General features: G+C 40.9%; 1 protein-coding gene across 4 annotated transcripts in view; it reads right to left on the bottom strand.

Moving 5' to 3' along the window:
- The window catches only part of NRBF2 (nuclear receptor binding factor 2), a 39,267-nt gene continuing 23,498 nt past the window's right edge, over positions 1,214 to 16,982 (bottom strand). For all 4 annotated transcript variants that reach the window (XM_001925540.5, XM_005671025.3, XM_013983288.2 and 1 more), the window contains 2 exons: positions 4,659 to 4,699; positions 1,214 to 3,379 (listed from right to left, as the gene is read on the bottom strand). In XM_001925540.5, the coding sequence (XP_001925575.3) occupies positions 2,669 to 3,379; positions 4,659 to 4,699 (752 nt within the window). In that variant the 3' untranslated portion in view covers positions 1,214 to 2,668. The remainder of the gene's footprint in view (positions 3,380 to 4,658; positions 4,700 to 16,982) is intronic.

Genomic DNA, 16,982 nt, shown 5'->3' with positions numbered 1-16,982 from the left:
ATTTTGCAAATAAGCTATGTTCTTATTCCATCTTAAGCATGGTTTCTGAGGAATGAATTTACCTATGGTTACTATAGCTGTACAGCTAAGACTGCTTCTATATAGGACTAACTTTCTGAAAAAAAAATTTGTGTTTTGTTGACATTCTGTAAAAAGTGAAAATACAGACTTCAGACTAGCCTTTCTAATGCCCAGATACTTAACTGAGTTCAAAAGCAAGAGGCTGCCACTAAGGCAGGAAGGACAAGAGCCTGCTCAACCTCTGCTACATGCATAATGCATTTTCCTTTACTCGAAACAACGTTTCCTTAAACCCCTTTCAGGGTCCTGAATCAAGACAGAGAATACACAACTAAAAACTCTAGCTAGGAGATGGGCCATGTGCCTTGAGGAACAAGTGTTGTTTTAAGGACCAACTCCATGGAGATACTTGTGCTAGGCTGCTGCAAAGGTATCAAGTCATCTGGTCGAAAGGTACATGCACACGTGCTGACAGACATGAACACAATACTTAGAAACAAGATCAATCAAGAGGGCAAAAGGGATAAAAGAACATAACGGAAGATAATATGAGAAGAGTATAAATATATATGACTGGTCATTTGCTATACAGCAGGAATTGGCACAACACTATAAATCAGCTCTAACTTTTTAAATAAAAGCGTACAAGAAAGTATGACTGAAAGCTTCAAGGACAATGGAAAAGTAAAATTAGTCCATTTAACATGTATTTGTTGGTGGCAATGCACAGAACAGGGGCCTGTAAAATACATGTCAAAACATGACAAGCTCATTTTTAAAGGCCAAACAGCTAGGCTGATAGATCTGCTAAGTTGCCAAATGCTGTCTGAGCCCTAGATGCTTGCAGTGGGCTTAACTAGCTTGGAACACACTCAAAACATGTTTTCCATGTTGGAAAAGGACAATTTCATATGAAAGGCGCTCTCTTCCCAATGCTGGTCATGCAGGGCATAAAAATGCTAGGCACCCGCACAATAGCAGTCTTACAAAAGACACAAAATGGGGCTTCTAACTCCTTGCCTTTTTTTTTCCACAGACATCAGATATATCTAGGCTTATAGAGCTGACACAATCTTTTAATCTGAAGTTTTATAAAGAAGGTTAGGCAAGCCAAGTAAGTATTCTCAGAGTCCAGGCTACTACAACATTGAGATAGATGGACAGTTAACAGAACAGAGGATAGAACTCTGAAGACATTTTAAGAAGCTAGTTTATTTTTGGTTTCATCTGCAACAAGATGAGACAGATGGGGGAAAACAGTGGCTTCTGCATGGTCACTTCATCTAATCAGACTTCTGCTGGTTTCACTGCTTCACATGTGAGCCCATCCCTACCCCCTTAACCCAAATGTACCCCATTCCCTACAGCCAGAATGGTTTCATATTTCTGTCACTGTCACAATCTCCCTTCCCAATAAATTAAGGCTATGCTTTAAACACACCCAGTGGCTTATACCCAAATGCTTCACTTACAGCTTCTTCCCACTCCTGGATTGTCAGCGGACTCTGACGAGAGGAGGGTGTCTGTGGTGCTTCACAGCCGCTCAGCTCTGACTTGGGAATCAGGTGCCCAGGGGTGTCTGTACCCAGCGGGGGCATTTTCCACACGTGCTAGTGCAAGAAGAAGGCTGGGGATACGTGTAAACTCAGAACTTCATTGTTCTGTTTCACCCTGGTTGTAGGGGAAACTGACTACAAACACTGAAGAAAAACCTTTCACATACCAAAGCTACTGTTTGACAGGTTTTCTTCAAATTCATATTCAAAATTTCCAACACAGAAGCTGTATAAAACTTGCTTTTTATCTACCAACCACATTCAACAAAGGTATAAAATACAATTACTTTATTGACTTTACAATCAAATACTGCCAACTAGCATTACTTCCACTCATGCATCATTAAAAACAAAAGGATATTTCCCTTGGTATTTTCAAATGATGCATTATACAATAAACAAAAAAAAGTTAGAACTTAAAATGCACCCTGATTAATCATGTAAACTGGTAATTTTTTTAAAAAAAGCGTAACTAATAATTTGGTTCCTTTCTTCATAAAATGGAAATTTAAATATTTCTCCTGATAGTCTTGAGGTTATCATCATGTTATGAATAGTGCAAAGTGTGGCACACAGTTTCTTCTAGAAAGGTGTGTCTTACCTTTTTAAACAAACAAAATGTGCATAACAAGATGCATATATACTCAATGCATGATAGAAAGCATGTTTCAAATACAAGGCAGCCCCTCGGGCCACCATATTATTTAGGTTTTACATTATCATTTATGGCATTACAGATTAATTACATATAACATACTTTTATGCATTTTTGACCCTGAAGATAGGAAAGATAATTGTTGCTTGAAAAAATTATTCCAGGTAGCCATTTGGTTTGTATCAGGAGAAAGTGAACCTCCAAGAGCAGAGTGTCTGCCAAGTCCGAAATCATGAACTCAAGTCAGTAAATCAGATGCACGATACATTTCACAGTGACTGTTTCCAAGTCCTGGCAATGCCTCGTCTCCACGTGCGCCAGATGATGGAGTATCTCTGGGATTATCCTTGCATGTGGTTTTCCCTTTTTTATTTTTACTGGATTAACTATATTACTCTATTATTTCCTCTTTTCACCTCTTCTCTAGGCTTCCATTTTAATTATTCATAAGTCCTTTCAAAATATCCTCAGAGAGCTCCATAAGGGGCAGTTCTGGAGATGGAAAATCCAAGGGAGGAAGGTTGGGTATTGGAATATCCTTGGCTTTCCCAGGATTTGAAGCGAACTTCTGCCAGGTTGAAGAGGCTGTGGCAGTTTCTGAATGTGGTGGCAAGCTCCACAACTCTGATTTTTCTACAAAATCAGCATCTACATCAAGCTCCTTTTCTACTGGGCCTTTCAGAAGTCTGGCCTTTTCAGCCTTTAGCTGTTTATTTTCTTTCCTTAATCTTTCATTCTCAGCCACAAGGAATTCCACATGCCTCTTCAAATCTGCAATTTTGGTTGCCTGCTCCTCTATAATTGTTTTATCATCTTTGGGGGTTTTGCTTCCAATGCACAGCTCCGTTGGCTCACTCTTCTGCTGAAGTAAAAATAGTAGTGTGTCTGGCTCCCTGTCAAAGACCCCCTGAATTTCAGGCAAGTGCTTCTCTGTGGAAGGGCTATACCTCTGAGAGAGGAGGGGGCTCTGGCCATCTGCATCCTCAGCAGAGGGTTTGTGAGATGCCTGAAGCTGGGCAGCTGCGTCCTTGTCTGAGCTCTGCTGGGCTTTCAGCCTTTCCTCCCGCTTGGCCCTCTTCCACCTTTCCTGGATGAGAAGGAGCTGTTTCATGTGGCTCTCCCTTTGCAGTTCCAGTGATAAATGAGCCTACAGGGATAATGGAACACTGTAAGTCTCTGTAGTAATGTCCTGTAATTACTATTTCCGTACCTTTCTTTCTGAATAACCCAGTTAACACTTAAAAATTGCTTTATATACTACTATGTTTGCAGTTCGAGAGAACCTCAAACATTTTTCAAAATAACAAAGTCTTTTTAGGTCAGATAACATTTTTATTCATAGACAAAACAGCATTCATTCAGAGACTCAGATGTCCTATTCCAATTTCAAATCAACACAATGAATCAGACCTTTACTGAACGTGCCTTACCACTCAGCAGTGCTATTTGTTCTCAGCTTAAAATTAGAAAAGTACCCCTTTAGACTGTAATTCTAGTTAAAGTCTAGCTAAAGGCTTGCCCACCAACAAGGGCTCAATGCACATCTCTTACTACATGACTAACACAAGCAGTGCTGGACAGTCAAAGGCAAGTGCACAGAATGGAAAACAACTTTTAGGTTCTCTTTGTTCAGTCTGAGGAACTGGTGGTGTGTGTGTGTGTCCTGGCCACTTATATCCCTTCAAATCTCCTTAATACAATCAAACATTTACCAAGACTGTGTGTGTGTGTGTGGTGTGTGGTGTGTGTGTGTGGTGTGTGTGTGTGTGTGTGTGTGTGTGTGTGTGTGTGTGTGTGTGTGTGTGTGTGTGTGTGTGTCCTGGCCACTTATATCCCTTCAAATCTCCTTAATACAATCGAACATTTACCAAGTACCTCCCGTGTACCTGCCACTTTTATAATCAGGAAATCACCTTTGGATAAAGATTCAACTTTGGAAAGTGCTATTTTAAAAACCTAGGCAGTCTCCCCCTCCCCCAACGCAGAAGATAATTTAAAGCCACTGGTGAAACAAATTTAAAAGTACAAGAGCTTGGGAATTTAGGAAAAGACAGGTCCAGATTTAAATTATCTTTGACAAGCAAAGGGAAGGCCAAAGTGGCTTCCCCTTGGCCAGAACGCTTGCATACTGTGAGCTAATGATCAGGAAAGGCCCTCAGAGGGGTCTCTGAAGGACACACCCGGCCATTTATGATCTATGGATAACCCCTAGGAAAAAGGGTGGCAGTCTCTGCAGGCCGTGTCTGGTCCAGCAACAGCAGTTCACTAAGTTTTCATTTCCTCTCTGAAGGACTCATCTCTTGTGTATTTTATGTATTTTTGACTGCAGTGTTTGGGGAAGGGGCACAACGCTTTATTTTACACACAATTCAAGTCACCACAAGAGAATTCTTCTAACCCTTGTTGGAAGTATTACAGCATCTCACCTGCTCAGACTGTGTCAGCTTCATTGCTTCAGAAAGATAGGCTGGTTTGAAAAAAAAAAGAGGCTTATTAATATCTGAGCACCTTCGCTTTGTAACTAACAGATCAAAGGAACAGTTTTAATACTCCTCATATGACAAGGAGAACTGGTCTTAGAAGCAATTCTGCTAGTTATCCTCCTTCTGCAAAGAAAGTGAAGATTTAAAAAGAAAAAAAGATTCTTAATTGCTCCAAAAAAGCTATCAGTGGTAATCAAATGTAGATATTCCACATTTCATCTTGTAGGCACTAGTTATTTAAAATCTCTACAGATTTCACAATTATGGAAGTAAAGATGGTGTAACCAGAAACACAGTATCAGGGAGGATTAAAATGAAACAAGAACCTGTCAAAACCCTATTACTCATATTATGCTCACAAAAATATCAAGAGACTAACAATGACTTTTTACCTGCATTAGTACTGGGATGATCATTTTGGCCTCCTATACAATTACTTTTATTGAACTGTTTCTGAGCTATGCCATCAGCCTAATATGAATCTGATAGTAGAAAGCCCTAGGGATTTACTGACATATTTATAATCAAGTAGCTGCAGGCAATATCATGACATTTATGAAGATGAAAAATGGTCAGTAACTCAATTAACTTCTTTCTCTGATCTAGGTGACTTAATTTGTATGAATTTAAATAATCACTGTAAAAATCCATTATTTTCCTCTCTTGAGCTGACTGGTGGAAAGCTTAAGGCCATGTTCCCCTGCTATCAAGTATGCAGGAACTCATGACGCATTTTGCGAACTAAACCCCTGGTCCTTCCCCATTTTGTCTTTCTATGGATTTTGCATTTTGCTGTGTTCCTCTGTAAGTTAGCCCTTTTGTATCTTGTCTGGAGCAAGATGGGGGTATAAATAAGTATTAACAGGGAGCACATTTTTATCTCTTACTCACTATACACCTTTTGGTACACCTCATACACTGAATTCCTCCTTACCTCTTCGCAAGTACTACAGGCAGTACTTTCTGTCTAATCTTAATCCAAATATTTTAATGATGTTCTATGAGAGTTTTTGAGAGAGAGATGCTCCCTCCCCAAAACAGCTGGTTATTCAACCATTGCTCAACTTTTTGTCTTTTATTCCTACATTAAGTCTGTAGACTTGAACACATACTGTTTTTTCCTTTTGCTCATGTTTAAGCCTGATGAAACATTCTCTCACTGTGACTGTGTGGATGAATTTCCCTAGACATCCCTCCCATTACATGTGCATACGTGTGCCTCCCTGTCTGAACCAGTCTACTTTAAATCCACTTTCTTAACAAATGGAACAGTTTCACAAGTTTATCCCAACTAGAATGCCTCCCTTTGTAGAACCTTGAAACTATAACATGACAGAAGATGCCCAAGGACACTGAGTTCCCAAAGTGCCGAAAATTTAACACCCTGTCAAAGTACTTCTCACATTTCTCAACTTAAAATCTGGGCCTTAAAGGAAGTTATTTTGAAAGAATAAACATTTTAATCTGATTGCCTGTTAATGAATTTGCTCCAGAGCCACAAGAGGAACAAATAAATGCCCACCAAGACAGAAAAGTAGGAAAGCAATAATTATTTCAGAAAAAATTGTGTTAACAATCTGGTTAAAATGCTTCCCTCCAGGAGTTCCTGTCGTGGCCCAGTGGTTAAAAAATCCAACTAGGAACCATGAGGTTGCAGGTTCGACCCCTGGCCTTGCTCAGTGGGTTAAGGATCCGGTGTTGCCGTGAGCTGTGCTATAGGTCACAACGAGGCTCGGATCTGCCGTAGGCCATCGGCTACAGCTCCAATTAGACCCCTAGGCCTGGGAACCTCCATACGCTGTGGTGCGGCCCTAGGGGAAAAAAAAAAAAAAAATGCTTCCTTCCATTATGATACCAGGCTAATGTTTAAAGTAAATATTAAGTAAATGATGAGGAAAAGGAATTAGGAAAATCTGAAGAATCTATCACTCTTTAAAATAATAACATCTAGGAGTTTCCGTCGTGGCTCAGTGGTTAACGAATCCAACTAGGAACTATGAGATTGCGGGTTTGATCCCCAGCCTTGCTCAGTGGGTTAAGGATCTGGCGTTGCCGTGAGCTGTGGTGTAGGTCACAGACACAGCTCAGATCCTTCGTTGCTGTGGCTGTGGTGTAGCCAGCGGCTACAGCTCCAAATGGATCCCTAGTCTGGGAACCTCCAAGTGCCACAGGCGCAGCCCTAGAAAAGGCAAAAAGACCAAAAAAAAAAAAAAAAAAAAAAAAAAAAAAATAAAATAATAATAATAATAATAACACTACTACTATTCTATCATGTAACTGTTGAACTGCTACCAAAGTATAAATTGCACAGCCTGGAGTTACCACTGTGGCACAGTGGGTTAACGATCCAGCATTGTCTCTGTGGCAGCTCCAGTTCAATCCCTGGCTCAGTGCAGTACAGGGGGTTAAGGACCCATGTCACTGCAGTTATAGCTTGGATTCCATCCCTGGCCAGGGAACTTTCATATGCCACAGGTGCGGCCAAAAAAAAAAAAAGAAAGAAAACTGTACAGCCTATCCATGCACACACAGCAAAATACTGTCTCTGAATGACACAGACTGATCCACACTGAGTGGTTTTCATGATACCACAGTCTCAGAGGAAGGTCCAAGTCAAGATTTGTTTTCAAACAAATACATAAGAACACTGGATACTCTGAGGTCTGTTCATCTTCTGAAATGTTCATTCTGAGTTCTAAATATTGATAATGCCTGCTATCAACTTTCCATTTACGCTTTTGCTCTTTTTGCTGTCTATGAAAGAAATGAAATTTAGAGACTGGACTACATAAAGCTGATAAAGGAGAATTACAGCAACCTACTTACAGCTGCTAATCAAGGGTTTAAAGCAATTGATTCTTCCAACAATGCTGAATCCTTGGTAGTTTGTGGCTTTTTTAATTTTCCCTTTTTCAACATAGGATGGTAAAAATGTGTACACGCTTCCTCCTCCCCATCTCCTGCCAGAAATAGAAATCTTTTTCCTTCCAGCTTGTCAAGTAACCTTTTCATTTCTACATATTGACAAAACATTATCAGAACACTATAAAGTACAGAGGATATGTATGAGTCCTTAGCTGTGTGATCTCAAGGAAAACTGTTACTCTTAGAATCTCCACCTCTGGCAGAGGCCCCTTCTTTTGCCCTTAAGTTCTCCCGTTTCAGGCTTTCATTCACATGAGGCTTTCTCATATGATGACCTTTGCCAGCCTTATTCCTTCCTCTCAGAATACATTTACACCTGTTTAAAGCTCTAGTTGTAACTCAATTTAGAAAACACTGAGTTCATTCCAACCACATTAATTTTCAAACTAGCATTACATTCACAGCTCCACTCTGAAACACAACACTAGGCTATTTTTAATCACATCTGAACTCCAAATCAAATTGTCTGGGTGGGATTAACTAATCACACTTAAATTGTGTCTCCATAATTAGAGGTAATGGAATCCAACAGGCTGCCTTAATCTTTTCTACTCTTGAAAAGTCAATTTATTTATTTATTTATTTATTTTTGGTCTTTTTGCCATTTCTAGGGCTGCTCCCACAACATACGGAGGTTACCAGGCTAGGGGTCGAATCAGAGCTGTAGCCGCTGTAGCCGCCGGCCTACACCAGGGCCACAGCAACACAGGATCCGAGCTATGTCCGCAATCTACACCACAGCTCACAGCAATGCCGGATCCCCAACCCACTGAACAAGGCCAGGGATCGAACCCAAAACCCCATGGTTCCTAGTTGGATTCGTTAACCACTGAGCCATGACAGGTACTCCGAGAAAGTCAATTTAGATACATGAAACAGGGAGAGGTGTTTAAGGCCCAACATTACTTTTACGTCTTCAAATAAAGACAGGTGATAAAGGCTAGGAATGAAGGAAACTTTTATCTATCCAGAATATCCTACTAATCAATGCACAACATATGCCGATCACCCTATTTTAATAAGCGTTTTGTATATGTGCGCATGTAACCATGACCACTCTGGGTTATTTAACTAAATGTATCATTTCACTGTGACATTCAAGATTTCCTTAAACAGTACATTAAGTAGTATATTGTCTTTTCTTTGTAACTACAAATTTAACAATTCAATTCATACAAAATATGGCTTATGAAAGATTTAAAATGAACTGCTAAGTTTAATGTTGTCTAAAGCTCCCATAAAATTTTACCAAAAATCAGAGTTCCCACTGTAGAAACAAACCTGACTAGTACCCATGAGGATGAAGATTCGATCCCTGGCCACACTCACTGGGTTAAGGATCCAGCGTTGCCACAAGCTGTGGTGTGGGTCACAGACATGGCTCAGATCCTGTGCTGCTGTGGCACAGGTTGGCAGGTGTAGCTCCAATTTGACCCCTAGCCTGAAAAGCTTCCATATGCTGCAGGAATGATTCTTTAAATGCACAAAGTTTTATGGGGTACGTGCAATGCATTAGGCCCTACAAATGAAGAGGTATACTTTAGTAGCAAAACTTAGCTCTTCAAAATTAAGAGTTCAGTAGAGTTCCCACCACCAGTACAACAGGATTGGCAGCATCTCTGCAGCGCCAGGTCACAGGTTTGATCCCCAACCCAATGCAAGGGGTTAAGGATCCAGCGATGCCATAGCTGCACCACAGGTTGCAACTGAGGCTTGGATCTGGTCCTGCCTGGAACTCCATATGCTGTGGGGCAGCCAAAAAAAAAAAAAAAAAAAAAAAAAAAGATGACCTCAGAGATTGGATAAAGATGGCAGAGGAGGAGTTCCAGTCGTGGCGCAGTGGTTAACGAATCCTACTAGGAACCATGGGGTTTCGGGTTCGATCCCTGGCCTTGCTCAGTGGGTAAAGAATCCGGCGTGACGTGAGCTGTGGTGTAGGTTGCAGACACGGCTCGGATCCTGCGTTGCTATGGCTCTGGCGTAGGCTGGCAGCTACAGCTCCGATTAGACCCTAGCCTGGGAACCTCCATATATGCCGTAGGAGCGGCCCCAAAAAATGGCAAAAAAAAAAAAAAAAGATGGCAGAGGAGTTGCAGGATGTAGAGCTGACCTTCTTCCCCCCCACACACACACTACATGTAGAACAATTCTCACAGAATATCTACTGAATTCTGGCAGAAAACCACAAACTTCCAAATGGGCAAGAAAACCTCCACAAAACTGGGTAGGACAAGAGAGAGAAAAAAAAGAGGGAGTGAAGAGAGAAAAAGAAATCAGGAATGGACCAAGACAAGAGAGGAAAAAAAATAAAGAGAGAAAAAAAGGAATCAGGAAGGGACCAGCACCCCTAGGAAGGAGCTATGAAAGAGGAAAGGAATTCACACACTGGGAAAGCCCCTGACTGGCAGGGAGATGGAGCAGGACAGAGGGGGAGCCTAAAAGCCTTGGAGAAGAGCACACACAGCATTTAGTTCAAGGAGGGCAAAGCAGAGAGCTGTACAGAGGGTTAGTGTGCAGAGACACCCGGGCAGGAGCTGGATGCTGAGGCTCAGGCTTTAGAGGTCAGTCCCAGAGACAGGACCAGGATTGGCTGCGTAGTAACAGCTGAGAGGTCTTGGAAGCAGTGTGCCACAGCCAAGGCAGTGCTGGAGGAGGCCTGGCTGCCACTGCTGGGGAGACGGGGAGGAGAAGCAGGGGCACCACCATAGGAACCTCCTTCTCTGCAGGTGTGGGGCTCACAAGCAGCAGATCACCTCTTGTACAGGCTACAGGGGTGGGTGCAAACCACCACAGCCACCTCAGACTCCAGAGGTAGGTGTGGCCCGCACCACTGAGTATCCTGTGACCAGGCACCACGTGTTGCTCCCACCTCCCTGGGAATGTGCCCTCCCTGAGACTACCACAGCCAAAGGCCCTATGATGGCACCACCTGCCACTACTACTTCCCTTAGGGTCACTGCGACAGCTGAGGGGCCTGAAACCAGGTGCAGCCCACTGGCCCCCACTTCCCCAGGGGTCAAAGCCACCAACGAGGGCCCCAAGAACAGGCACCACCCGTTGCCCCCACCTCCCTGGGAGCATGCATGGGCTGTGCACCTACACAACCCCATCAAGGAAAAAGACTTGCAAGCATCTAAACCAAAAGTAGCCCTCAGGCCAAAAAAATTAGTAAATCCACACAAGCTACCCAGGGGTGCTCCTGCATATAAATAGCCCTCCAAGGAGTACATATTGTGGCTCAGCAGTTTAAGAACCTGACTAGTATCCACAAGGATGCAGGTTCAATCCCTGGCCTTGCTCAGTGGGTTAAGGATCCAGGGTTGCCACAAGCTGCACCCCTGCTGCAGATGTAGCTAGGATCTAGTGTGGCTGTGGCTGTGGTGTAGGCCAGCAGTCGAAGCTCTGATTGAAACCTTACCCCTGAACTTCCATATGCTGCAGATGTGGCCCTAAAAAATAAATAAATAGCCTTCCAAGACTATGGTAGCTGTTTCCTGTAAACTCACAGAATAAGAGAAAGATAAGCAAAATGAAGATGCAAAGAACTACTCCCAGTTAAAAGAACAGGAGAATTCCCCTGAAGAAGCGAACAATGAAACAGACCTCTTCAGTCTAACAGACAGCAAGTTCAGAATGGAGGTAATGAAAATTCTAATGGAACTAAAAAAGGCTGTCATGAGAAATGCAGATTACTATAATAAGGAACTAGAAACTATAAGGAGGAGCCAAGAAAAATTAGAAAATTCATTCGCCAAGACAAAAGCTGAGGTAAAGACAATGAACAGCAGAATGAATAGTGCAGAGGAAGGAATAAGTGATGTGGAAGATCAAATAATGGAAACCGTCCAATCAGAACAGCTGTCAGAAAGCCAAATTAAAAAAAAATAATAATAATAACAAAAATGGCAAAAGTTAAAGATAACGAGAGGGTTAAAAGGTAGCAAAAGCAAAACCAAGAGTTAAGTACAAGGGAAGCCCCATAAGGCTATCAGCTCATCTCTGCAGAAATACTATATGCCAAAAGAGAGTGGCAAGATAAATTCAAAGTTCTGAAAGGGGAGTTCCCATCGTGGCGCAGTGGTTAACGAATTCGACTAGGAACCATGAGGTTGCGGGTTCGATCCCTGCCCTTGCTCAGTGGGTTAAGGATCTGGCGTTGCCGTGAGCTGTGGTGTAGGTTGCAGATTCGGCTCGGATCCCGTGTTGCTGTGGCTCTGGCGTAGGCTGGCAGCTACAGCTCCGATTAGACCCCTAGCCTGGGAACATCCCATATGCCGTGGGAGCGACCCAGGAAATGGCAAAAAGACAAAAAAATAAATAAATAAAATTAAATTAAATTAAAAAATAAAATAAAATAAAATAAAATAGAAAGAGAAATGAAGAATTTCTCAGACAAGCAAAAACTAAAAGAATATAGCAATAGTAAACCTATCCTATAAGAAATACTGAAAGGTCTCTTCTAAATACGAAAGTACTAAGAAGATACAGGATAGGAGTTCCTGCTGTGGCATAGCACGTTAAAGATCTGGCATTCTCTCTGTAGCAGCTTGGGTCACTGCTGAGGTGAGGGTTTGATCCCTCACTGGGTTAAGTATCCAGCATGTGATATAAGTCACAGCTGCAGCTCAAATTCAATCCCTGGCCTGGGAATTTCCAAATGCTGTATGTGCAGGGAGTGAGGGAACATACAGGATGCAGGAAATCACAATTAGAAAGTAATCACTTAAGTAAGACAGCATACAGGTAAAAAAAAAAAAAAAAAAAAAAAAAAGCTATTTATTAAAGGAATGATAAACACAGGAACAGCAAAAGGAAAATATGAAGATGTAAAAAAACACATCAAAATCATAAAGTGTGACCAAAGAGTAAGAAACTCTGGACTTTTTTTTTAGGTGTAGGCTCGAACAAGTTCTATCAGTTTAAAGCAAGCAAATATAGGAAGATGTTGACAAACTTGAAAAACAGAGCAATCATAAATCAAAAACAAACAACAGATTCACAAAAAACAAAAAGAAAAGGACACAAGCATAAAAGAAAACTATAAAAAGAAAAAGAAAGGAACAAAGAAGAAAAAGAATCAACTAGAAAGCAAGGTTTAAAATGGCAATACATACATACGCATCAATAACTGCCTAAGGGAGTTCCCACTGTGGCTCAGCAGAAACAAACTCAACTGGTACCTAGGAGGATGTGGGTTCAATCTCTGGCCCCACTTGGTGGGTTAAGAATCCAGCATTGCCCTGAGCTAAGGTGTAGGTCACAGATGTGGCTTGGATCCCGAGCTGCTGTGGCTGTGGTATAGGCCGGCAGCTGTAAATCCAATTCAACCCCTAGCCTGGGATCTTCCATACACCACAAGTGCAACCCTAAAAAGACAAAAGGAAAAAAAAAAATTTTTTTTTTTTGCCCCAAATATCAATGGACTGAGTGTTCCAATCAACAGAGTGGCAGACTGGATTAAAAAAAAACAAGACCCTACAATGTGCTGCATATAGATGACCCACCTTAGGGCAAAAGACACACACAGACTGAAAGTGAGGGGATGGAAAATGTTATTTCATGTGAATGGAAATGACAGGAAAGTGGGAATTGCAATACTAATTATCAGACAAAACAGATTTTAAAACAAAGGCCATAAAGAAAGATAAAGGACACTATTTAATGATAAAAGGATCATTATCCAAGAAGAGGTTATTATACTCACCAACATATATACCTAATATAGAAGTACCCAAATACATATAATTACTGACAGACATAAGGCGAGAAACTGAAGGGAACACAATAATAGTAGGAGACTTCAACACCCCATCTCACATCAATGGACAGATCTTCTAGAAAGAAAATCAATAAAGCAACAAAGATCCTAAATGACACAATGAACAGTTAGACCTAATTGATATTTTCAAGACATTACATCCTAAACGACCAGAATATACATTCTTTTCAAGTGCACATGGAACATTCTCTAGGATTGACCACATAATGGGGTAGAAACTAACCTCAACAAATTTAAGAGTACAGAAATTATTTCAAGCATCTTCTCTGACCACAAGGGCATGAAACTAAAAATCAACCATAGGAAAAGTTGGTTTATGAGAAAAAACCAACTACACTGCAACTAAACAACATGCTACTAAAAAAAACCCATGGGTTGGGAGTTCCCACTGTGGCATAGTGAGTTAATGATCCAGTGTTGCCACGACTGTGGCACAGATCACAGCTGTGGCTCAGATTCGATCCCTAGCCCAGGAACTTCCATATGCCATGTGTGTGGCCCAAAAAGGGAATAGCAACAACAACAACAAACACCAATGGGTGAACAAAGAAATCAAAAAAGAAATTGAGAAGTACCTTGAGATAACTATAGAAACAGAACTGCAGTTCCCATCATGGCTCAGCAGTAACAAACCCAACTAGGGTTTGATCTCTGGCTTCACTCAGTGGGTTAAGGATCTGGTGTTGCCATGAGCTGTGGTGTAGATCACAGACTCGGTTCAGATCTGGCACTGCTGTGGCTATGGCATAGGCCAGTGGCTACAGTTCCAATTTGACCCCTAGCCCAAGAACTTCCATATGTCGTGAGTGTAGCCCTAAAAAAAGACAAAAAAAAAAAAAAAAAACCAACACAACCATACAAAAATCCATGGGAAGCCACAAAATCAGTTCTTAGAGGAAAGTTCATAACAATACAGGCCTTATTCAAAAAACAAGAAAAATCTCAAACAACCTAACCTACGTAAAAGAATTAGAAAAAGAATAACAAACAAAACCTAAAGTCAGCAGAAGAAAGGAAATAATAAACATCAGAGAGGAAATAAATATTTAAAAAAATAGAAAAAAATAAAATCAAGAGCTGGTTCTGTGAAACAATAAACAAAATTGACAAACCTCTGACCAGACTTACCAAACAGAAGAGGAAGAGAATCCAAATAAACAAGGAGTGAAAAAGGAGAAATTTTAACTGATAATGCAGAAATATAAAAAAAAGTAAGAGAATACTATGAACAATTACATGCCAACAAATTTGACAACCTAGAAGAAATGGACAACTTTCTAGAAAAATACAGCCCACCAAAACTCAATCAAGAAGAAATAGAAATGTGAACAGACTGATCACTAGAAGTAATACAGAATATGTAGTTTAAAACAAACGAACAAAAAAAAACACCTCCTTACAAAAAGTCCAGGACCAGATGGCTTCACAGGCAAATTCTATCAAAGGAAAACTTACACCTATCCTCAAACTCTTCCAAAAGAATGGAGAGGAGGGAACACTCCCAAAGGCATTCTATTACCCATTCTATCATTACATCGCCCTAATACCAAAACCAGACAAAGATACTAACAAAAAAGAAAATTATAGGCCAATATCTTTGATGAATATAGATGCAAAAATTCTCAACAAAATTTTAGCAAACAGAATCCGACAGCACATAAAAAAGATCATACAGCAGAAATAAGCAGGATTCGGAGTTCCTGTTGTGGCGTAGTGGTTAACAAATCCGACTAGGAACCATGAGGTTGCAGGTTGGTCCCTGGCCTTGCTCAGTGGGTTAAGGATCTGGCGTTGCCGTGAGCTGTGGTGTAGGTTGCAGACTCAGCTCAGATCCAGCGTTGCTGTGGCTCTGGCGTAGGCCGGTGGCTATACATTCCGATTCGACCCCTAGCCTGGGAACCTCCATATGCCACGGGAGTGGCCCAAGAAATAGCAAAAAGACAAAAAAAAAAAAAAAAGAAAGAAAGAAAGAAGCAGGATTCGTCCCAAGTTCACAAGGATGGTTAAACACATGCAATTCAATCTAATACACCATACTAATAAAAGAAAAGTCAAAAATGACATGATCACCTCAATAGATGCAGAAAAGGCAATTGACAAAATTTAACATTCATTCATGATTAAAAAAACTCCTACCTAAGTGAATGTGAAGGGTATATATCACAACATCATAAAAGCCATTTATGACAAACCCACAGCCAATATAATACTTAAAAGACAAAAGATGAAACCCTCTCCCCTAAAATTTGGAAGAAGACAAGGATGCCCACTCTCACCACTTTCATTCAACAGAGTATTGGTAGCCCTTGCAACAGCAGTCAGACAAGACAAAGAAATAAAAATCTATTTATTTTTTCGTCTTTTTGTCTTTTTAGGGCCGCACCCACAACATATGGAGGTTCCCAGGCTAGAGGTCTAATCGGAGCTGTAGCTGCCAGCCTACACCAGAGCCACAGCAACAAGGGATCCAAGTCACGTCTGTGACCTACACCACAGCTCACGGCAATGCCAGATCCTTAACCCACTGAGCAAGGCCAGGGATTGAACCTGTAACCTCATGGTTCCTAGTCAGATTCGTTAGCCACTGAGCCACTATGGGAACTCCACGAAAGTTATCTAAATTGCAAAGGAAGAGGTTAAACTGTCACAATATGCAGATGACATGATATTATATATAAAAATCCTAAGGACTCCACATAAAAACTACTCAATCAGAGAAACAAATTCAGCAAAGTAGCAGGATATAAGATTAACACTCAGGGACTTCCCGCTGTGGCACAACAGGATCAACTGGGACACAGGTTCAATCCCCAGCCAGCACAGTGGGTTGAGGATCCAGCCATTGCTACAGCAACTGCAGCTTGGATCGGATCCCTGGCCTAGGAGCTCTATATACCATGTGGCAGCCAGAAAAGAAAATAATTAAATTAAATTATTAAAAAATATTAAACACTCAGAGACTGGTTGCACTTCTATACAGTAACAATGAAATATCAAAAAGGGAATGTAAAAAAAAAATACCTTTTAAAACTGCATCCCCAAAATAAACCGGAACACGTAGGTAAAAGACTTATACACTGAGAACTATAAAACATTAATAAAAGATATTGAGAAGGAGTCAAAGAAATGGAAAGCTATCCTATGCTCCTGAATTGGAAGAACTAATATTGTTAAATTGACCATACTACCCAAAGCAATCTACAGATTTAATGTGATCCCTATGAAATTACCAATGACATTACTCAAAAGAACTAGAACAAATAATCCAAAAATTTATGTGGAACAATAAAAGACCCAGAATTGCCAAAGCAATACTGAGGGTGGTGGGGGAGGACGAGGCCTAATTCTCCCAAACTTCAGACAATATTATAAAATTACAATAATAAAAATAGTGTGGTACTAACATAAAGACAGACACAGACCAATGGAAAAGAATAGAGAGCCCAAAAATAAACCCACATACCTATGGTCAATTAATCTTCAACAAAGGAGACAAGAACATAATATGGGAAAAAGAGAGTCTCTTCAGCAAGTGGTACTGAGAAAATTGGACAGCTACATAT

The sequence above is a fragment of the Sus scrofa genome, chromosome 14 (assembly GCF_000003025.6).
Source record: "Sus scrofa isolate TJ Tabasco breed Duroc chromosome 14, Sscrofa11.1, whole genome shotgun sequence".
Taxonomy (NCBI): Eukaryota; Metazoa; Chordata; class Mammalia; order Artiodactyla; family Suidae; genus Sus; species Sus scrofa.
This window is presented reverse-complemented; position numbering and strand designations above follow the sequence as displayed.